This window comes from Mesoplodon bidens (assembly GCF_964165515.1).
Source record: "Mesoplodon bidens genome assembly, contig: HAP1_SCAFFOLD_848, whole genome shotgun sequence".
Lineage (NCBI taxonomy): Eukaryota > Metazoa > Chordata > Mammalia > Artiodactyla > Ziphiidae > Mesoplodon > Mesoplodon bidens.
Window position 1 is genome coordinate 6,893 of NW_027671247.1, and position 22,729 is coordinate 29,621.

The 22,729-nt window shown below is 51.3% G+C and overlaps 1 protein-coding gene across 1 annotated transcript; it reads left to right on the forward strand.

Moving 5' to 3' along the window:
* Positions 1 to 422: 422 nt before the first annotated feature.
* On the forward strand, positions 423 to 19,601 carry LOC308611672 (BCL-6 corepressor-like; the record flags this gene model as incomplete). Its single annotated transcript, XM_081260372.1, is given in 14 exon segments — positions 423 to 905; positions 1,911 to 1,964; positions 2,435 to 2,621; positions 3,246 to 3,481; positions 7,979 to 8,228; positions 8,568 to 8,645; positions 8,648 to 8,911; positions 9,494 to 9,675; positions 9,894 to 10,157; positions 15,022 to 15,188; positions 16,341 to 16,486; positions 16,914 to 16,991; positions 17,170 to 17,326; positions 18,755 to 19,601. Coding segments are annotated over 14 exon segments (2,838 nt in total), but the record flags the coding sequence as incomplete, so codon positions are not given.
* Positions 19,602 to 22,729: the final 3,128 nt, after the last annotated feature.

Genomic DNA, 22,729 nt, shown 5'->3' on the forward strand with positions numbered 1-22,729 from the left:
CCTGTAGGATTTTGGAGTCCCCTTCCCTAGGTGATGCCCCTTCTTTTGAGAATCAGGAAATGACTCTTATCTGTCTACTTGCCCTCCTTGACTTACCCTGTCATTTATAACCTTGCAACCAAGTGATGAGTAAAGACAACGATCATAGAGCTCTCTCAGGTTAATATTGCCACAGCTACATTCCCACTTGGTGCAATTTTAAGATTTGGACATTTGGAAATGTGAGATCCTTTCCCAAATCTTTGGCTCACTCATTCTGTCATTCTCACCCCTTAAAAGGGATGCAACCCATTTCCAGGATCATGATTTCCCTTTTTTTTTTTTCATGTTTTTTTAAAGCTAATATTGTGTGTCCTTACATTATGGGCCACCTTGGATCCTTTATGGAAACATGTGAACATATATTAAAAATAAAAAAGTAAAATGTGGCCCTACAGCCACTCCGGGAATTTATTGCCCTGAGAGAGGAGTTGGGGCGCATCAGTGACTTCCACGAAGCCTATACTTTCATACATGCTCCGGGCCAGCCAGTTTCCGGCTTAAGCAAGGAGAATGTTCCAGCGGTAAGCAACAAGGAGAACCTGGCGACGCCGGTCTCGACTCCATTCCTGGAGCCGACCCTGGGGAGCGACGGCTCTGCGGTCACTTTCGGGAAAAACCAAGAGGATCCCAAACCATTTTGCGTGGGCAGTGCCCCACCGAGTGTGGACGTCACCCCCACCTACACCAAAGACGGAGCTGACGAGGCAGGATCAACCGATGGCAAAGTTCTGAAACCGAAGCCATCTAAGCTGGCAAAGAGAATCGCAAACTCCGCTGGTTACGTGGGTGACCGGTTCAAGTGTGTCGCTACCGGACTGTACGCAGACTCCAGTCAGCTCAGCCGGGAGCAGTGGGCATTGCAGGTGAGCCCCCCCCCACCCGAATTTCAGGAGCCTGACCAGTTGTCAGGTTTTTTTAATGTGTGAAGAGGAGGGGGCCGGGGGTATGATAGGGCAGGACACCGGGCTGATTTGGTTAATGAAGCTTAGGATGATTTAAATGTTTGAAATGTGTCCAGTAAGGGGACGTAAGTGGATACTTTAAGTTATTCTGTAGATTTTAAGGGAACTCCACTCGAATGCTGATAACGGAAGTTTTAATTATTGCGAAGGATGTCTAAAAGGCTGCATGACATTTACCTATCAATCGCTTTGATTTCTCTGCCGTTACTGTACGTTAACAAATATACCTAAAAGCGCTGCTTAGAATGCCTTACGTGATACTTGGTGGAGGTGTGTAGCGGCCGCATGTCTGTGAGATACGTGCAATTTTTTTTTTCCACCCAAAAAACAAACACACAAAAAAACCCAAAAAAACAAACCTTGCTTAAAGGGATAGAGTATGTATTTAACTTGCTAGTGAAGGATACATGTTGTATAGGAATTTCCTTAAGATATTTTACTTTTTTTTTTTTTTAGAGAGAAGAAGCTGGGTTTTTTTTAACCCCACATTTGTTTATTTATTTATTTTTGGCTGTGGTGGGTCTTTGTTTCTGTGCGAGGGCTTTCTCTAGTTGTGGCAAGCGGGGGCCACTCTTCATCGCGGTGCGCGGGCCTCTCACTGTCGCGGGCTGTCTTGTTGCGGAGCACAGGCTCCAGACGCACAGGCTCAGTAGTTGTGGCTCACGGGCCTAGTTGCTCCGCAGCATGTGGGATCTTCCCAGACCAGGGCTCGAACCCGTGTCCCCTGCATTAGCAGGCAGATTCTCAACCACTGCGCCACCAGGGAAGCCCAAGATATTTTACTTTTAATTAAAAGACAAATAAAGGCAAATTGTTTTGCAGTGTTAAGAAAAAAATTGGTTTATGCTTATAAAAATGGATGAAGTTATCTAAATGATCCATTGAGTGCCCATTTTAATTACATAGATGGAAAGATTACAAGAGGACAGTATTTTATGTCTACCCGCTGCTTACTGTGAGGTCAGTTCTTCAAATTTTTATTACTAGAATCTTACATAAACCTTTTGAGTTAAATTTCATTTCCAAATATACAAAGGGAAGTTTGTGGGCCATGGTCGTCTTTATTCATTGTGCATTTGTTTTCTTTTCTGTTGTGTTTTTGTTTTGCTTTCTTTGCGTTGTGTTTTTGTTTTGTTTTATTTACCTTCGAAAGAGAATGTCTGTCTCTATGCCACAGTGTATGTATGGCTATACATACACACCACATATATCTCTACATACATATGGCTTTACGAATAAAGAGTGTGTGACTAGTTACACTTAGACACTCTTACATTTTTATTGTTCAATTTAAAAATATCTCAGTTGTATCATAAATTGTGGTTGGTTTTGGGCAAAGTTTTCTTTGAAGATACTTTCTTTAAGGTAAGGGCAGTGAAATAGCTTTGGTGGTAAGGTGTGTCTTTTTTCCATCTCCGTTCTCTTTGTAGCGTGCAGTGATGTGCTTCTCAGAGTTGGAGATGAAAGAGCGAGAAGGTGGCCACCCCACGACCAAAGACTCCGAGGTGCGCAAATTCAGCCCCGCTGACTGGGAAAGGCTGAAAGGAAGTCAGGACAAAAAGCCAAAGTCGGTCGCCCCGGAGGAGGCCATTGCCGACCAGAACGACAGTGAGAGATGTAAGTGAACCCAGGCGGCTCGCGTGTGGTACCACGTCGGTGGGAACGGGGCGGTTCCGCTCCCAGTGCCGAGGGAGGTGAGAGGAAACAATACGCTTCCGACGGCCCAGCGTCTGGGTGCTGGCTGTTCGGAGAACGGGCTGCTCTGGCCACCCTTCCCAGCTGTGGATTGCAAGGCTGGCTGTCCTTTTGAGCGTTGCGGCATCCAGGAGTGAAGCACCTATGAAATGTTTCCTGGCACGCGTCTCCTTTTTCCGGAGCAATGCTAGTCCTGCAGTCAGTGATAGTCTGATACGGTGAGCAGAGGAATGGCAGTGCAGGACCTCCGGCGTAGCAGGTATGTGTTCTGTTGTGTAGCAGGTACGGACACGGGTTTTTGGTAGCAGTGGAATGACACTTGCAGCCAGAGCCAGACCCTCCAGAGTGACAGTCTCCTGTGGGAGGGGGTGGAGAGTACTCGGATTCTCCCTCCACAGGCAGAGGTTTCGTTCAAGTGCGATGAGGGCTGACGAAGGCCCCAGAGAGATGAGCATCACTGTGTTCTGTGGAGGCTCGTTTGCAGCCATGAGGAGCTGACAGCACGCTCCCAGGCCGTGGGACCAACGAGGCCGTTCTTCCCACCAGACGGCTGTGTTCTGTTCTGGAGGCCCAACTGGAGAGAAAGCTCGTGTTGCCTCGAGTCACGCTCTGCGGTCCCCTCAGCTGCTCCCCCACTGGGGTTGACTTCGGGCTTTGCCCTCGAGACTTCCTGGGCTAATGAGATGCGTTGGCAGCAAGTGGAGGTCTTTCTCCCGCTTTCTTCAGTGTGCGTGCTTGTGGCCTGCAGCCTGCTCCGGACCCCAGAAACCTCACCGGTGATGGTGAGTGAGGGCACCTCGGTGAACGTCGAGGACAGGGTGGGCGTGAAATCCTCCTGAGACAGGACAGTCGGGGGTGGTGGGCACGTTTGGGAGGCCCAGGCCCTTGGACCCAGTCGTAGGGTCGGCGTTCGCCCGCACGCTTAGGTCGTGGGTGCCTGATGCAGTTCGGGAGAATTGTGGTCAGCAGCAGCGTGTGCTTCTCTCTGCTGCTTGGAGCACTGCCCTCCCCCAGCTCATCTTTGGGGTCAGACAAAGGCCTGTGGCCAGGGTTCTGGGTAAGCCACACCGGGACCGGTGTGTCCTACGTGGCTCCCGTAGAAGAGGATTTCTGTGGCTAGTCAGTGGCGGCCTTACCCGAGGGATGGGGCTCTTGATGTGCCTGGAGTAGACGATTCCGAGCTCCTCCCCTCGGGATTGGAATGAAAAAGGGAGGGTCCAGGCCACCCTGGAGTGAAGCAGCAAGAAGGCCTCCCTCCTTGCCTGTGCTCACAGCTGACACGCAGCCCTTACCCTCCTGAGTGGCCTCATAACTCAGCTCTTGGGGAAGTTTCTCAGAGAGATGTGATAAAAGTGGGCAAGGCCAAGTTCACGGGGATGCACTTTTCCGAGGAGGGGATCTGCCTGTTCTGGGTGGACGGTGAGGGAGGCTGGAGGAAGGGAGCGGGCAGTTAACCGGCCTCGAGTCTTCTTGCCCTTTTCTCCAGCAACGTGGCCAAACCCAGGGTGGCCGCTGCCCTTCACGTCTCAGTGGCCTCACCCACCCTTCTTCCCAGAGACGTTTGTGTGCGTCCTTCCCAGTCTTTCCTGCTGAGCGTGGAGACGAGAACTCGGTATGGCTGATGGGGAGCAGGGCCTGAGCCCCAGATGATTCCGAAAGCCCCCTCCCCCCACAGCCTGCCTCCAATCTCAGACCGACCGACGGGTCTCTTCCTGGAGCACCCGGGACATGGCCCAGTGAGCCATGAATCGCCACCATGGGAGGGCAGGAGAAGGGTTGGGGAAGTTGAGGGGCTCCGTTTGAAAGACTGGGGCAACGGAGGTGGGTTCCCCATCCACCCTCTGTCTTGTAGAGACGTGGGGTTTGTAAATAGCTGGTCAGGAAAGGCCACCTGAAGGGGCCACTGTTCTTACTGCGGTCTCCACATCCAAGGCACAGCAGGTGTTTATTCCATTCAGCTGGATATGAATGGGCCTTCTTGTTCTTGGGCCATCATGTCTTGAGCTGATATGGGCTCAGGTCCTTCTCATGGGTGTCGGTGTGGCCGAGAGCCGAGCTGTGAGCACATGGGAGCTGGGGCAGGGATTTGGGGCGGGCAGGGGTCCCAGAGAGGGTCCAGGACGCCTTCAAGATGCCCTCCCCCTTCTTAGGCAGCCCCTACCCATGGAAGGACCAGGAGCTTCCAAGGTGGTGGGTGCTGTTTGCACGGCCCTGGTTGTCCTGGTGCGGGTGCATCTTGTTGCTAGGGGCTTGTTTAAAAAAGAAATTAACTTGAAAACACAGTGGCTGAGATACTCATTTATTCTTTATGGTCACATGGGTGGCTGAGTGAAATGTTTATTTTGGAAGTTCACCAAATGAGTTTGGAGGTTCCTCAGACTTGGAAGTTCATCACTAGGAACCCTCAGTGGCATTTGAAGATGGGGCGGGGCAAGGAGGCATTGGTCCCTTCCTTCTCAAACTTGGAGTAACCATCTCCCTTGCCAACCACTTGGCTGGGACAGGCCTAGGACCTGCTCAGTGGCAGTGCCTGGCCAGGGGCTGGAGGAAGCCTCAGTCAAGGGGCTTCATGAAACTTCTTTGCTCAGGGAACTTCTCTTCCAGCTGAGCACCTGCACGTTTGTAAACTACTTTGGAACAGAGATCCCCTGCACTCCTTCTGTAGCGGGTGTAACTTGTAACAAGGTTAGCCCTGACTGGAGGTGCTATTATAGTTAAGCTACAGAGAAGGGGATTTTAATCCTGGGGAGCCTTCCAGCGACTCAGAACCCTCTCATGTTGTTGAGGCCTCACTGGGCATGGCTCAGCCGTGGTGAGGGTGCTTTGTTGCCACAGTGACTTGTAAATGTTGCTGTGGTGATGCTTCTGTGAGGTGATGCTATGGTACAACCATAATGAATTTGGGATATATGTGCTGTGAGTCATAGGACCATGCTGCAGGGACCACGTTCACATCTTGCTTAGACTGGGTGACCAAGGGCACATGGCTTCCCACTTTTAGAAGGGCCAAAAGTAGCAATGATGGCAAAGCCTGATGGTTAGGATCCCCGTGTATCTATTTATCTCCCCATCTCCTTTGCCCTCAAGGGTCATCCTCCTGTGGGTCGTGGTTAGAACAGTCTTTGAGAAGCTCCAAGTGACACGGAGCCTCTACCCCATAGCTGGTGGCCATGGATATCTTGGGCAGTCGGGGTGGGTGTCGTTCAGGGTTATTACTGGCCTAGGTAAGGTCACACTAGCGTAAGGTCTTGGGGGGCCTTAGCTGAGGGGAATTGAGATCTTTGCCCTAAAAGGCTCCGGGGTTGGGGGAAGGGTGGATGGACCTAGTTTGGAAAAAGAAACTTTAAAATTGGACATGGGGGTTCTTAAGGTAGCCCTTCCATTCCTCCATGGATCCCCTCCCACGGAGCTTTTAGGGAAGGCTGATTGGACCAGATTGGACCAGAGAAGTCCAATGGTGTAACCAGCAGGGCTCACCTCTTAAAATTGCCTACATTTCAGGCCTGAGATTCAGGCTGGTCTGAAAGTCTTGGCATCTTTTGGTTAAAGGGCTCTTTCCAGCCTTTCTCTGTGCTGAGCCCGGCCCGTGATTATGAAGCCCACCCTGGAGGGAGGCTAGCAGTAACATTCCCACTTTACAAGTGAAGGGGGCCGAGTTGTAAAGCGGTGCCATTCCTGCCCGAGTGTTTAAGAGGGTCACAGAGCAGCCGGAGTGAGAGTTGCAGCACGCCGTCTTCACCGGGCCTGCGGTAGCCTGGGCTGCATCACCCGTAAGCACAGGCCAGGAGTTTGGGGTTTCTCCTGCTGCCATGACAGGAGACCCTCGCGGTTGGGGTGATTCCACCATTCCGGCAAGAGTAGGTAGGGATCTGTCCCACCTTGGGATACCCTGGGAGAAAAGCTAAGTGTGTTCCACCATTGAGAACACAGGTCAGGCTAGCCCAGGCCAGGGTGAGGTTCATCCCCACAACTGACTGCCATTAAATGCTGGGAATGCCCCCAAGAGAGGCTGATCAGGGGACCAGCCGGCTGGGCAGAAGTGGGAGTGATACTTGAAGTGGTCTAGGGAGCGGAGGAGGAATGCGAGCAGCATGTGAGGGGTCTGTCTATGATTTCATCTAGAAAAACGGGCTGTGGGAGCTTAGCTCAGGTGTTAACGAAATACCAAACTCATACACCCACCCCCACCCCCGGCCGGTGATGGACACAGGGTCATCTTCGGGGAACTCTTTAACAGCACAGTGATCATTATGGAATTATTTGTGTGTTAGAAACAATGTGACTAGCAAAGCAGTTGAACTGTTTGTTTGGCTAGAGCAAAAGTGAGGAGTGATGTTAGGCTGGGGTGATTGGAGGAAAAGCCCCAAGTGGATGCTAGATTGAGCAGAGGGGGCAGGAGCAACACAGGCGGAGCTGGGGTGTGAGCAGTTCAGCCCTGCCCGCCGCCCGCCCACCCCCCATGAAGGGGGTTGGAGTCTTGTCTTTGAAATGTCCTTAGATGCTTGTTGCCTGGGAAGGAAGGCATGGAGACGTGCCAGGTGGGGTGACTGGTGTCACTGAGGGCCTTCTTCCTAGACAGGAAATAGGAGCAGCCCCTCGATGGCAGTGTGGAAAGAGGACAGACGGACTTGTAGCAATCTGGTTGAGTTCTTTGAAATTGCCCTTGACCCTTGTGTGTGCACCAGGAAGCCTTTCCTTTCCCTTTGCCAGGCTCCTCTTCCCTTGGTCTCCCCAGCCTCCCAGCCTCCCACCATTCTTTCCCTACCCTTTTTCTTCACCCTCGCCCCTGCTGACCCAAGTGAACATTGGTGCTATGTCTGTGTAGATGGCAGTTGGGGGCTATTTGGTCTCTTGATGACATCAGCCTTTTTTGTTTACTAGCAGCTGTTTCCATAGTAATTTGTAGCTCCGCCCTGATGGGTTGGATCTTACTGTGAGGTCACTCACCCCCCCCTTTAAGAGTAAGCCACCTTGGAGAGTTAAGCAGTTAGGGAGTTATCTCACGTGCCTATAGAGGGATGGTGTAGATGCCTCACCTTGACCCTTGAAGGATGGATCGTGAGTGGGCTACGCGCCTCATTTTCTGCTTTCTTTGCTGGTTGTGTTCAGCTGTCCTTCCTTTGGGACGTCTTTCTGAGGGTTTTGTGCTTCCAGCGTGTGAGGCCCCTGGTCTCCAAAGGGAGGTGGTCTGTTGGTAGCAGATTGCCTTGGGCATGGGGGTCCTGCCTGCTCCTGGTGACCTTTGTTCCCTCCTTTCCGGGTTGTCTCCCCTTCCCTAGGGGAGTGTTAGGATGGAAGCAAACCTGACCCCTTCGAAGCCCCAGAAGACAGTGAGGACTACTTCATGGACACGGAGCCCCCCAGAGAGCCCCCCCGCCGACCAGGCGACCCCGGACGCGTCATGCAGCCCCACCCTCCGGCTGAACAGAAAGCTCAAGGTCTCTGGCGTTAGGAACCACACTGGGACCACTGTGGAAGAGCTCCCGGAGGACTCTCTGCTGAAAGCCAAGCGGAGACGGGTCTCCAAAGGTGAGCTTGGTTTCGCTTCGGGCCCGCAGGGCACCCTACGGAAGTCCTGGAGCGGAGCAGTGGAAAGTTCCAGTCCCACCCTGGATCCCTGGGGGGAGCCACTCACACCTCCCCACCCCCCACCCCCATCCCACCCCCCACCCCCCCAAAGCCAGGTGCCGGGGCTGGAGCCCAAAGGTAGCCAAAGGCAAATAGGCCCCCTCCTGAGACTTGGTGACAAGTTCAGCCAACACAGTGACCACACCCCTCCCTTCCCCCACCCCTGTTAGTGATGTGTAAGACAGTTTGTTCCCCACCCTGGGGGGCTTCTTCATTAATTTGTAGTTATTTCTCCATTAGCTGACTGGCCTGAGAGGGAAATGACAAACAGTTCGTCTAACCACTTAGAAGAGCCACATTATAGTGAGCTGACCAACCTGAGGTGTGCATTGAATTAACAGGGCTCCATCCCAGAAAGCAGCGCCGCTTGCTGCACCTTAGAGAACGGCGGGAGCAGCAGGTGTCGGCAGCAGAGAGCAAACCTGGCTGGCAGGGCAGGAAGGAAGTGACCCAGACGGTTCAGCCTGCGGTCACCCCCCAGGGCAATAGCATCTCCGAAGAGAAACCTGGCAGGAAAAGGGCAGAGGCCAAAAGCAACAGAAGCTGGTTGGAGGAGTCCCTTAAATGCAGTGACAATGAACAAGGTACGCACGGGGCGGGGGGCGCTCCTGGAGGGTGGATCACCCGCCCTCTGTGGGAAACGGCCCTGGAGGGGACCTGAGCACCATCCAAGTTGACAAGAGTAGCGTGTGGCGAGCGGGGAGTTTTCTTCATGAGGTCCTTTCAGCCTGCACACTTCCTTATGGAATGGACAGTGAGGCGGGAGCTCGACTTCCTGGGCTGCTCCTCATCACCCAGCCCGCGGCTGGGCAGGAAGGGAAGTCTTGGGTGACCCCGGGCGCTTGTCAGTGCCCTCATTCCAGCCTCAGGCTGTCCCCAGTCGCCCTGTCCCCAGCACCCAGGCCCCCCACGGGTGGGGACGGGAGCGCACGAAGGGCTGGCTTCTGCCCTGTCTTGCGGCCCTTTGAAGCGACTTGCCATTTGGCGTTTCGTGGGTTAGCCTTATTTGCCGGTTGAATGTGGGATAATTAAAATATTAGTGCTTTGAAAACATAATTGGTATATCTTTAAAAACTGAAGCTGCTCCAACGATCAGTGCTAACAATGGGCTTTTCTTTCCTCACCGGCTACAACTGTGTAACGCCCGCTTCTTCTCCCCCTGACAGATGTGCTGTGCATGGACGAAGAAATGGATTGGCAGCCTTCGCCCCTGCCGCAGCAATACACCGACAACAGCGAGAAACCATCCGGGAAGCGACCGTGCAAAACCAAGCATTTGATCCCTCAGGAGCCCAGGCGGGGCTTGCCGCTGCCAGGGGACTCCTCCGTGGACAATGCGGATGGCAAGGTACCTCTTGCCCCTGGCTCTCCCCCGCCCCCCGGGCCTGTGCAGGCACATCCCGCCTGCCTACTTCTCTGCTTCTGGGGACAAAGCTTTCCTTTTCCTGAACCCCTCCCCCCCAAACGTCACTGCCCCTTCCTAGGGGACCTGTCTCCTGGGTGGCGGTGAAGTTTCCAGCGAGTAAAAATGCAACCCCTTCCTCCCACGCCTCCTCCCCCTGACAGAGAGGAGGAAAAGTGCTTTCCTCCACTCAGGAGCGGCCTGAGCCCAGTTCCGACTATGATCTTTCGCCGGCCAAGCAGGACCAGAAGCCCTTGGACCGTTTGCAGCAATTGTTACCAGCTTCCCAGGCCTCGCGGCTGACATGCTCAAGCTCCCCTCCAGAGACCACCCAGTCCCGCCCGATGCCACCGGAAGCGCGGAGACTTATTGTCAATAAGAACGCGGGCGAGACCCTCCTACAGCAGGCCGCCCGGGTTGGCTACGAGGTGAGCATCCTTGTGGGTGCCCCGGATCAGGATCCGCCGGCTGCTGCTCCTTGGGTGGGGGACACACTGGCTGGGGATGGGGGGCGGGTCTCAGAGCCCAGCCCCCTCCACGTGGCGGGCTGGGCTGGGTGTTCCAGCAGGGTGTTTGCGTTGGCCCCGCTCACACTGCGGGCTCTTTGGTGGCTTGTTCAGTCGTGGTGTGAAAAGAAAGGCAGGCCTCTCTGATGTTCCGTTCCCGTTCAGGCAGGTAGGCTGCTTCGGCCGGTCCGGCTCACTTATCTCTGATATAAAATCTGACCTAACCCAGGGCTTGGCGGCCAGGGGAACTTTAATGAGCCCTTTTGGATTCTGAATAGCAAGAGGGAGAGTAGTTATTAGCTCTAATAACTTGTGCTGTTTTGGGCAGAGTGATGCCCCTGTGGGGTAGCGGGTGGGAAGTGTCTGTGCAGAGTAGGGGTGGGAGTGGGGCAGACCTGAGCAGTCTCTTTCTGAGAGGGCACGGGAGCCGAGGGCTGATGGGCGGGGAGCAGGGGTTGAGCCTTGCACAAAACTCCCTGTCCACACTGCTGTATCCCAACCCAGCACGGCTGATGACAGTGATAGCCTCTATTGCTAGAGCAACATAGAAAGATAGGTGATATCTGTCTAAGCCCGTGTGATCTGTAGTTACTCCTTCCACCCTTTTAACATCTTCACTTGGGAGTAACGAGTACTAGCCCACTCTCGGATGAGGAAACTGAGCCTCAGAGGGGTTAGCTGATACCCGTACAGGTAGCAATCCAGCAGTGCTCCACAGCCCACCATGCTCCTCAGCAAGACTGGCATTTCAAAACCTCTGTTCAAAACCTCTGTGAGACAGGTGACTCCCTCTGCCCTGTGCAGTTCCCCCACCATACTTGTCAGTAGCAATTGTGACGTAGTAGCCCACAGGGCAAAGGCATTTTTCTGTGCTGGCATCAGCCCTCTGGGAGTTGAATGGTGACAGTAAAATGCGGCTCAGCAGGCTGAGCGTGGAGGTGTGGATGAGCACTGGGGTGGCAGGACCCAGGCTGGCCCGGAGCCCTGGCGCCCACACCCTCAGCCAGCTCTGTGCCCCTGTCCCCCGTCTCCCGTCGTCCCCCCACCCCGGTCCATAGTGCCGTGAGCCCTTCGAGGTGTGCCTGCCTTGGCCCTAAGGCACGACTGTGGGTGGGAAGTTGGAAGCACTAGGGCTATGCTTAATTTGGGGGTGTTTTTTGTTGTTGTTGTGGGTTGAATGTGCTGTTGTTTATATCTACACGCCTCTTGGTGACCTCTCCATTAGCTAGAGAGGACTTTCGGGTAGTTAGCGCAGTTACTTGCAGGTGAAGTCCAAGGAGCACCCAGTTGGTTTCCCAAGAGCTGAGAGCGGGCGCCGAGGAGGACAGAGCAGATGTTGCACATAGTGTTGAGCTAGACCCCCCGTGGTTGAGAAAATAGTCTCCTTGCTTCCAGCAAATGCTGGAGGTGGCGGGGAGCCCCCAACCCCAACTTTTAGGTTAGGGTTGAGAAAGTAGACTCCCGTTTCCAGCAAATGCTGGAGATGGGGGTGCGGGGTGCTGCTGCACCCGCCGTGGAGGGCGGGGCTCCAAGCCCCACCTGTGAACTTGGCATCATTTCCAGCAGCCTCCCTTTGGGACCAGAGACGTCAAAAGACCCTCGTTGGTCCTAAGACAGTTTCCATTTTGGTTTGGTGGCTCTGAGGCCTGGACCAAGGGGCACTTGATCCATACTTTTTTAGGCTACCTGGCCTTTGATTGCACAGGAAGCCTTGGGAATGTGTACGGTCGGATTTGTTTTTTTCTTCAAATGTAAATTTCAATATGTAGATTCCACAGATCACCAGTGTTGATGCTGAACATTGTGACAAGTAGATGAACGCTTTCAACTTTGAATCCAACTTTCTGGGATTTCTCTGGGCAGAATTTTAAATGTTGGGATGATGGCCCAGTTGGGAGATGTGGCAGCTTAAACCTTTTAAAATTGAAGGACAGTTTTTTTAACCAGATAAGGGTGTGGTTTGGGAGGGTTTTCCTGAAGTTCTGTCTTCAGCATTCTTGGTTATTTTCTCCTGCTTAGCCAAAGGTACCATGTGCAGTATAAAGGCTGTCTGAGCTTTATGTCATGATAATCTGGTTCTGGAAGTTTAGAAACACACTCTGGCTTCAGATCCGCGTTAAATAGATCACTTGCGTGGCCAAAGACCTCAAACCTTCCCCTCCTGGGAAAAAGGCTTCTATTTCTTAGGCTAAAACGCCAGTGTGCAGCCACATGCTTGTGCCTTTAGCGGTGATGGTTAAATTTTCTATGAATTGAATAAGTCATGTTTTTTAAAAAGTTAATGAGGCATTTAATTAACTCACAACGTCGGGCTTATGGCCTTTATGGTTACATTTTGCGGGTAATGGCATTCGGCTTATAGCCGCTGAACAGAGAGCTGTCTGACAAAAGCAGTTTGACTTTGCTTGGGAATGGCAGGGCTGCCCTTCAGACACTCCCGTTTATTTCTAGCGGAGAAAATAAACCAAGGAATGTGTTGCGTCGACAGACTCGCCCCGCCTCTTCACCTTTCAGTTAGAGAAAGTGTTGGTGGCGATGGTTGCCATCCATTTAGAGGCCATCACCCTCCTAGCTAGGAGAGTGTAGTTAGCCCACTTGACCCCCAACAGAGAAGGCCTGTGGGATGCTCGTCACAGCTGGATTGCATCCCTCTAACTGGGGCCCTCTTGGGCCTTTTGAATCTTCCCAGCTGACCAGGTACCAAAGACCTGAGTTATAGGTCTAGTACTTCATGTTAATTGAACTTGGGGTTTAATATCTCTGGGCCTCAGTTTCCAAGTGTTGAATGAGGATAGTACTACCTTCTTTTCCTGCTATCTCCTGGGTTCCTGTGGGTGACAGAAGACGTCCTCATCTGGGGAAATGAGAAGCACTGTGTAAATAGTGGGATCAACGTGGTTGAGTTAGGACAGCCCGTGGCAAAAAGTCTGACCTGGCCGTGGGGCTACTGCTGCCTTTGCTGCCATCTTCCAGGAGAAGAGAGTTGACTTACCCATCAGCTTGGACAGCCTTTCATTTCTAGGTACCCTTGAATCTGCCCTAGTAGTGATGAAGGTTTCCAGGTGAAGGCCATGATTGTCACAGCAAATAAACCCTGGGTTGAGTAAATTGATCTGTGCACAGCAGTTGGTGGCGTTCAGAACTGATCCCAGAGCCACGTGACAGGGCCTCTCCCTGGCTGGGGCACACAACTCATTAGCTTGCAGCCGTCCACTCAAGTCTGGCTAGTGAGGGCCTGCTAAAAGAGCAGCAGCTTCATGCGGTATCCTGGATACCAGGGCTCGGGGCAGGTGGCCTGGGAGCCCAGAGGATTGTGGGCTTTCTGGCAGGTTGGGATGTAAACGGAGAAACGCATTCGTGGGCGTGCCTTTTCTCTTCCTCCTCTTGTTTTGGAAGGGAGCTGCTGCAGTGACCTGAAGTAACAGGGCACCGATGGCCAGGTTTACCAGCATGCCCCATTAGGTTCACGTGGTAAGCAAATGGAACATTCTAGTTCGCTCCCAAGTGAGTGGTCACCTTTGATTGGCGTGTCCTCCAAAGGGCATAAAAGGTTTTACAGAACCCATCTCGCACTTATGGGCGGCTAGAATGACCCCCGTTTTGGGCTTAACAGATGAGTTACCTGAGAGATGTCACAAGGAGGCCTGTTCTGACCCCATCCCATCCCCCCTTACCCAGCAGACCATGTGCTGGGCCACATGCACGTTCTGCCTACTCCTAGCTCTCAGAACCTGACAGCTCTCTGCTGGGCATGACTTACCCAGTATAAACAGTATAACGTGTTTTCTGGTGGCAAATGCTTTCGATGTGTCTGAAAACTTTCTTAAGGTAATAAAACATTGAATAAATTCCTGCTCTGCTTACTGGGAGTGGTTCATATTGATATTTTAACAAGCCAAAGAAATAAGGTTAATAACAGTGATTCTAATGCACAGTGTTGACACAGAACATCTCCGGGGTGGGGGGGCGGTGAACGTTTTATTTGATTCTTGAAATGTGGAGGTTGCAGCCTGTGGTGTATCAGGTTCCTGTCATTAACTTGAGTAAATATGAAAATATTAGACTGATTCTGCCCCGAGAGGGTGGAGTGAGGCAAAATAGAGGGTGGGGTTATTGGAGGCATTTTGTGTCATTCCTCGAGGATGGAGGGAGAGAGCTTCTCTTTAACTCTACTTAACATACAGACAAGAGCATCTGAGGCCCAGGTTCTGATTTGGGGTCTTAACAGGGGGCGCGAGGATGTAGCTGACCTGGGTGTCCCTGCTTCTCTAAGCTGGGGAATGTTCTCTGGCTGATTTAAGCTCTCTTTTAGTGTTGGTCATCCATACTTTTATCTAAACTTGTGTTATCGTCCACTGCCACCGACTGAACAGACCCATCAAGTGAGAATGGTCTGTGCTTGGCAATGTGTCATCTAAGATGTTAGCAGCCGTGACACCTCTGTACTGGTCACGTCGGCCCCTGGGCTGAGGGCTTTCATCGCTATCCGAATGCGTCCTCTCAGCAGCCCTGTAGAAGCTTGGAGAAGTTCAAGGGTAACTTGCCCATGGCCAGGCCACTGGTGCAGCAGAGCCTTAGACAACACTGTCTGCATCTCCAAGCCCTTCTCATGCACTCTCGCCCCCCCCACCAGGATGCCTGCCACCTGCCCGCGCCATGGTGGGCTTTTGGCCCCAAGGATGTATGCCTCTGAAAGTGGGCACCGCCAAGCTATGGGGAGGTCAGCCTTACAAGGTTCACTGTATGGTGGTCTGATGGTATCTCCTCTCCTCTCCTCTCCCCGTAGGAAGTGGTCTTGTACTGCCTGGAGAACAAGATTTGTGATGTGAACCACCGCGACAACGCGGCTTACTGTGCCCTGCACGAGGCTTGTGCAAGAGGTTGGCTCAACATCGTACGACACCTCCTCGAATGTGGCGCCGATGTCAACTGCAGTGCCCAGGATGGAACCGGGTCAGTGGCAGTCTTGCGCTCTTGGCCTGGCCCTGCTGGGGCATAGGCAGTGGTTCTCAGGGTGTGCGGGGAACCCCAGAAGGAAAGATGGAGAGTGAGTGCCATGTAAGCACACTGATGGCGGAGTCCTCTAGAATGGAATCGGACAGATCTTTCTGGCAAATTTACATAGAACTTTAAAACTCTGTGACGCTCTTATGGACAGAAGTCCCTGAAAATGTTGAGCCTGCATGAATAATCAGGGGTGTTCTCTTTTAAGACCCTGGACTCTTCACCAGCGTCTGTTGAATCTCAATCTTTAACATATATGTGAGTTGAAAGTCCCAGGAGTACAGACAGGTCCAGTGGCAACTGGCTTGATAGGACCTGCCGTGTCCACCCACATCCCCGGGCCTGGCCCCCACTCTGTCCTTGACCTCGGTTTATTGGCCAGAGGCCCAGGTCTGAGTCAGCCCAAGCATCTTCCTGGTTGTACCTGGGATGCCACCACGAGGCAGGGCACTGGGGCTTTCCTGACAGTCATAAAATTAGCAAAACCGTAAGGTATTTGGTGGTTCATGGTTTCCAAATAGCATCCTTTCTGGATGGGACTGCGGACAGTGTTCCTGACCCCAGCGGACACGGGCAGGAGGACTCTGTACCCTCCTGAGAACTCGCCCTGCCTGTCGACTGCTTCTGGGCGAGAGGGTTGATCACTCATCTCCAAGTTGGTTTCAGGAGAGGTTCCACTTTGCCCCTAGTTTCTTTTACAAACTGCACTTTTGGGGTTTTGTTTGTAATGGTATAACAGTGGCTTGTCGTATCTGCTTCCGTGATGCTGGGGTTCTTCCCCCCACCCCGCCGTACGTTACCTTCTTACAGTCTGTCACTATTTAAGTTCATTGGAAACGTTTTCATTGTGGCCTGAGTTCCTCCTTGGGCCATGCATTAAGAGAGATTTGCATTGAAGAATTAGGCCTGAGATGGTCCCTTCACCTGTCCCGTAAAGGGTTATGTGTTGAAATAACAGAGTAATTTGTCACAGCGACCGTACACTCACCTCCTCAGTGAAACAGCGCGCCTACGAGGCTTGGCCGCACACGCTCGGTTTTGCCCCGTGTCCGTAGAAGCAAGCGTCGCGTGCACAGGTGTAATCCCCCGCACCTCTCCTAGGCCTCTCCACGATGCTGTCAAGAATGATCATCTCGAAATTGTCCGCTTGCTCCTCTCCTACGGTGCTGATCCTACCCTGGCTACGTACTCAGGTAGAACCGTCAAGAAAGTGAACCACAGCGAACTTCTGGAGAAGTTCTTAACAGGTACGGCAGAGGTCAAGACACGGTCTTGTTCAAGCATCTAGACGGTGACCTCACAGCCTTTCACCTGGGTTCCCCTTACCCCCACCCCCCGTTTACTCTAAGTGACCCTTTACTGGGAAAAGCGGCCCAACGTTAGTCTGTCAAAGAAGAGATAGATACTTTGAGTTTTGCAAGGTGGGGGGCTGGAAAACTCTTAGCTAGCCAGGCTAGCTTTTGTTTGGCAGGCTGGGGCGGTGAGGCGGGCAGTCCCTCAGGAAGGCGGGTGGACGCGTGGGGAGGTTTCAGTCAGATACCTGGAGGCGTGTGCGGTGGGACTTGTCAGGAGGTGACACCAGCCCCAGCGTGAGATGTTCCCGAACTCCAGCAGCATTTGCCTCTTACCAGCAGGCGTTATCTTGTTTCTCTCTCTCTCTCCCCCTCTCTCCAGACTGTTTAAATAACCTGCAGGCTCCTGACGACGGTAACCCCGGTTGCTCTTCGGAGTTCTCTGGCAGCTGTGTGTGTGGTGAGCAGCCTTGTTCGTTTCAGTTGGGCTGGTGGGGGTGGGGGGTGGGGGGTGGGGGTGGGGGTGGTGCTGTGAGCAGGGCTTGCTTGGGAAAGAATTTTTCCAGGGTCCTTTTTGGAGAACAGCTGGAACCTTGCTCCAGCTTACTGACCTCTCTCTTGTTTGCCCCCCCGGTTAGAACCAGATGATGAAAGTAGTTACGATGTTTTAGCAAATTCCCCAGGACCGGAGGACCAGGATGACAGCAACGAGGCCTATGGTGACCTATTGGAATTTGAATTTTCCGAAAGCCCCCTTTTGCCGTGTTATAACGTGCAGGTGTCCGTCGCTCAGGGGTGAGCGTGGCCAGCGTGTGGTCGAGAGCCAGCCCAGCTGCTCTGTGGGGTGTCAGGAGTTAGAAATCCCCTTCAGCAGATGAGGGTGGATGGGTTGGGGGGTGAGTGAATTCCTCACCAAGTGTCCACCGACCTCACATAATGCAGTAGAACTTTTCCAGAAAAGTTTGGGGGGTGAGAGGGCTCCCCAGCCAACTGCCCTCATTGGAACACACCCCTAGAGCCCAAAGGACACGGGAGTCAGCGACTGCGATTGCAGTTTCAGTCACTAAACTCTTGGGGAAGGAATCCTCCCCAAACGGGTACCGTAGGGGCCTTCCAAGGCGCGTGAGGTCCACGGGACGATACTGATGTACCCTCTTCTCCTATAAGATTAGAGAAAGCCGTATGTGGCACCTGGGATCGGGATCTTATGTGTCTTCAGATTTGCTTAGATCGAGTCTTGTCCCCACAGTCGGGCCACTGTGCCCCATGACCAACCCTTCGGAGTGAACACATCAGGAGACCTTGCTCTGCTGTGTGTTGACCCCGGTGCTTAAGGAGTAGCATCCTCCTTGGACTCTGAGGCTGGGAACGTGTCTGCCTTTGTGGTGACATTCTATTCGGGATAGAGATCATAAAGCGTGGCAGGGTATCAGGAAGGATTGTACCACCTCCCTTCTCGAAAAAGCCTCACTCCCGGCAGCATTGAGGGGCGGGTTGGAGGTGTGGGAAAGGAAAGGAAAGCCAGGTGACCTCGAGTGTTTCTCATGCTCTCTCCAGGAGGGCCGGAGGAGAGGAGAGGTCAAAGAGGTGTTTGCCATCTCCCTTGGGTTGGCATACAGACTGGTTTTCCCCAGTGACTAGAACGGGGTGCACTTACTTGGAGAGGGGTGACCTGAGTTGTGGCCAGAGCCAAGGCAGCACTGGGGTGGCCTGCAGCGAGGCTCGTTCAGGGGCGCTGCTCCTGCTTTTGTCTAAGTTGGCTGATCCGCCCTAGGTGGTCTCTTAACACATGCACATGAGTCCAGAGTTCCCCCGTTAGAAGTAGATCTTCCGGGCTTCCCTGGTGGCACAGTGGTTAAGAATCCGCCTGCCAGTGCAGGGGACACAGGTTCGAGCCCTGGTCCGGGAAGATCCCACATGCCACGGAGCAACTAAGCCCGTGCGCCACAGCTACTGAGCCTGCGCTCTAGAGCCCGCGAGCCACAACTAGAGAAAGCCCGTGCACAGCAACAGGCCCAACGCAGCCAAAAATAAATAAATAAATGAATTAAAAAAAAAAAAAAAAAGTAGTAGATCTTCTAAGGACAGTGAGAAGTGGGGTGGGGGTGGGGTAATCAAAGTGGAAGCAGCAGGCCCTTTCACCGCCAGGAGACGGGTAGTTCATAGTTGGGAGCGCTTCTCATTTTGCCGGAAACTCAAACCACTGTCCTTTCTCTGGTGCAGGCCTCGTAACTGGCTGTTGCTCTCAGACCTGCTCAAGAAACTGCAAATGTCCTCCTGCATATTCCGCTGCAATTTCCCAAATGCGGAAATTGTCACCATCGCGGAGGCCGAGTTCTACCGGCAAGTGTCAGCAAGTCTCTTATTCTCTTGCCCCAAAGACCTGGAGTCCTTTAATCCGGAAAGTGAGGAGCTCCTAGATCTGGTGGAGTTCACGAACGAGCTTCAGACTCTGCTGGGCTCATCCGTGGAGTGGATCCTCCCCAGAGACCTGGACTCAGACGACGACTGGTGAGCTCGCCGGGGCCCGCCGTGTACAGTGTGTCATGGTGTTATAATACGACTATTTCTGTAAAGAAAAGACACTATGAGACACGACTCCAGTCGGAAGGACTTTGAAACATGTTTTTTTCTTTTTAAACTTTTAAGTCAGTTTTTATGAAGTTGTTAATAAAGTTTCTCTACTTTTCAATGTACACATGCTTTGGAATATGTTTGTTTTTACTCGGAACAATTGTTTCTTTTCTTTTTTAAGGAGAAAAAAAAACAAGGAAAAGGAGCTCCACACTTTGACTTCATTTCATACAAAGCTCCGACGACAGAGGCCATAACTGTTGAGAGTGTGGTCAGAGCCGTGTGGTTGGTTTGCGGGGTTGAATTCGGGGAAGGCACTTGGCGACGTTGTAACTTTATGTTTTGTTTACAGAGTACCTGCTCAGGCCAGGTCAGTGCTATTGGATGTGATCCAGTAGTGTGTAATATAAATTCAAACCATATCCACACCAACAACTAAGTGTATGAAATTTTTATATCCTAATTTAAAAGCTGTGAAATTAGTTTTCACACATCAAACCAGATTGTTTATATGTTTGAACATTTTATGCTCTTATTTAAAGAAGACTTTCAGCTATTTTTTTCTGTACCCTGTAAGATACTGAAAACTAACATAATATGTTGAGGTTGGTTGAAATTGTACATAAAACTAAAATTTTCTGAATTGTGTGTTTATGTTTGAAATCTGTGTTTTAACTTTGTAAGTAAATTCTCTGCCTTTGTATTTATATTTTACAAAAATTTTCTTAAAAGGCAATAAACCTGTTGAGGAAAGGAGAAAATGGAAGGAAGTACCTTGTTTCCTGTGTATTTTCCTAAACCATTACTGTTGTCACAATTTGTTTTAAAGTGGTGTTGATGGTCGGTTCCCTACAGATAACTTCAGGGCAATTTATAGTCTCTATAAACTGAAACAGACTAGAGGATTTCAGGGGAGTGAGACTCTGAAGACAATTTGAAGTTCTGTCCTGAAAACTCAATTCATAGACATATATGTTGATGTTTCTCAGATCCTTCTCAACCTTATCTCCTCTGATGCCGTAGTAGGCTTTTACATTGCCTTTGACCTTGATGGACTCCAGTAGCTTCATCATGGCCAACCCTTTATCTTTAGGAATACTTTTTCCAGAAACAGGACTTCCATTGTGTCACTTCTCCCTCCAGACCTCGTGTTTTTCTGTTACCTTTTAACATGAAGTCCAAACCTGCTTGGCCCAATAGTCAAGGCTTGTAGTTCTGACCACTCAGCTACTCTACTGCTCTTACTTCTTGCAGCAGTATCCCTGTTGGGTACTATCAATTTCCATCCTACATCCTTTGAATTCCTTCTTTCAGTGCAGAGTCTAGAAACCTGAAAACTACTAGGCTCCCTTGCCGCTAGGATTCTGAATGGTTGGTTTGGAAGGCAGAGCGAGGTAGAGGCATCTTCCTGTTCTACTTGCTGCTGGTAAGAAGGGTCAGGGAGACATGCTGGCCAGTTTTAGTGACTCGATCAGCCTTCCAACACTGGGTCTTCAGCTTTGTGGGTAATGAGACACAGTAGTGATTGTGGTGATGCCTGGATGACAACCTCAGCAGACTGTTCTTAAATCCAGTGCTTCCAGTGTCATCCCTGACTCACATTCCTCCAGCCCTCCCAAAGATTTTATAAGCATCTGATTCCTTGTATCAAATCCATCTGGGATCAGAATGCCCTTAGTGCTTTCCAGTCTTGCAATAAACCCTGAGAACACCTAGGCAGAGCAGACGGAAGGGGCCATGGAGATGATGTACCTGAGTGGGGTCGTAAAGTATGCAGAGGGAGGGGACCTGCAAGCTCTGTGACCTGGCAGGTGGGAAAAGTGAGCCGTGTTTGGGAATGGGGAAATCCAGCACTGTCAGAGGTGGAAATGAGAGAGAGCACATTGTTGGTGAGCACCAAATGATGCTTGGGATGTATCCTGAAGACAAAAGGGAACCAACAGTGTTCTTGATTTACTAATTTTTTGATCATAAAAAAAATACACTTTCGTTGTTTTAAAAAAAATCCCAGCATTTCAGAAATAGAGGTTCTTGTCATCCCAAGCCAACCCTTCCTCCCATTCCCCACTCCAGAGTTAAAACCAGTGTTCACAGTTTGCTGGATATTGTTTATTAGGAAATCATCTCAAACAACAGGAGAGAAAGACTAAATAAATAGCAAGACCTTCAGAAACGATCGAAACAAAAGAACACCAGTGAGCCTCAACTTCTATAGGTAATAAGGGGCTCCCGAGAGCCCAAATAAAAGCAGTGACAAACTCCAAGATATTTGGCTGTTTGTATTTGCATTTGTGCTGGTGGTACGGGGGGGCCTGAGACCAACTGGGGTTCTATCCTGGATGAAGATCATTTTATTAATAAAGCCAAAAAAATAAGTGGGAGCCACAGGTTTAAGGGGTGCAGGGGAAGTAAGTAATGGGCTTGGTTTAGGAGACATTTAAGGTTGTGGCCATGGGTAAAGAGGAGGTACCATAGGTGTAGACGCACACACCCCCCGCCCTCCCCCCACAACGGGAGCAGAGGGAGTGCACCCACTGGGTGTAGAGGGGCTCTGCATAGTGAAGATATGGTATAAATGAGGTCATGCTGGCTGCAGCGGGCTCCCAGGTATAGATTCACTCATACTGCTTACCCAGGTGGAGAGCAGAAGTACGGTTCTTCTGAAGGTGCCTCTAAAGGTCAAGGTCATTCCCTTTGTCTGGTCCTACCTCCTGGCTACAATGTGGTTGTGACTGCTGTAGCCACAGCACCCACCCTGGACCATGAAGCATGGAAGTCAAGCACTCAATGTATTTGGAGGAGCCTGGGTACCTGAGGACCTAGTGGCACAGAGCCACCATACCAGCCCTGCCCTGCTCTGCCTGCCTTTTTATGTTGGAGAAAAATAAACAGTTCTGTTGAAGCCACTGTTAATTTGAGTTTTTCTACGACTCCCACCAAATCTAATCTTAATATGCTTAGCATCTGTGTGCACTTGGGCATCTTCCTCTTTCAGTCTCATCAAATTGGCCCAATAGTGTAACAGCAAAGGGGTGAAAACACCCAAATCACCATCAGCCGGGCCCTGTCTGAAGTAACAGTGGTACATCTGCACAGTGGGTACTGTGCAACTGTACAAGGAATTGAGAGCTAGCTCTAAATTGCTTTAGAAATGGTTACCTCTGGGTAAAGAAGAACGAGCTGCCAGGAAAAGGGGTGGAAGCTTCACTTCTCTGAATGTTCGTATAATATCGACTTGACTTTAGAGTTTACATAATTATAAACCAAAAGCAATGTCAAATCAAAAAGCAAAATGAAACTAACCTTAACTATCCAGTCGGAAGCATAACCACACGGAAAGGAACTACTTCAAGTGACTTTAAAACACAATAAAGTGATTGTATAATCCCTTGCCCTAAGGACAAAAAAGTATAGAAACGGTTTAGATTATTTTCACTAATCCTATCCTTGGCGATAGTGTCAGCATTGCTGTGCTGACACTGTCCTGTTTGTGTCGTGAGATGAAGCAAAAAGTGTTTGGCATGGTTGAGACCTGGGGTTTTTAGCATGGGAGAAGGAGCTACAAATACAGGATTGGTGAGGTTGAATAGAAAGTGTGTAGTCCTTGGGAACTCCCTGGCAGTC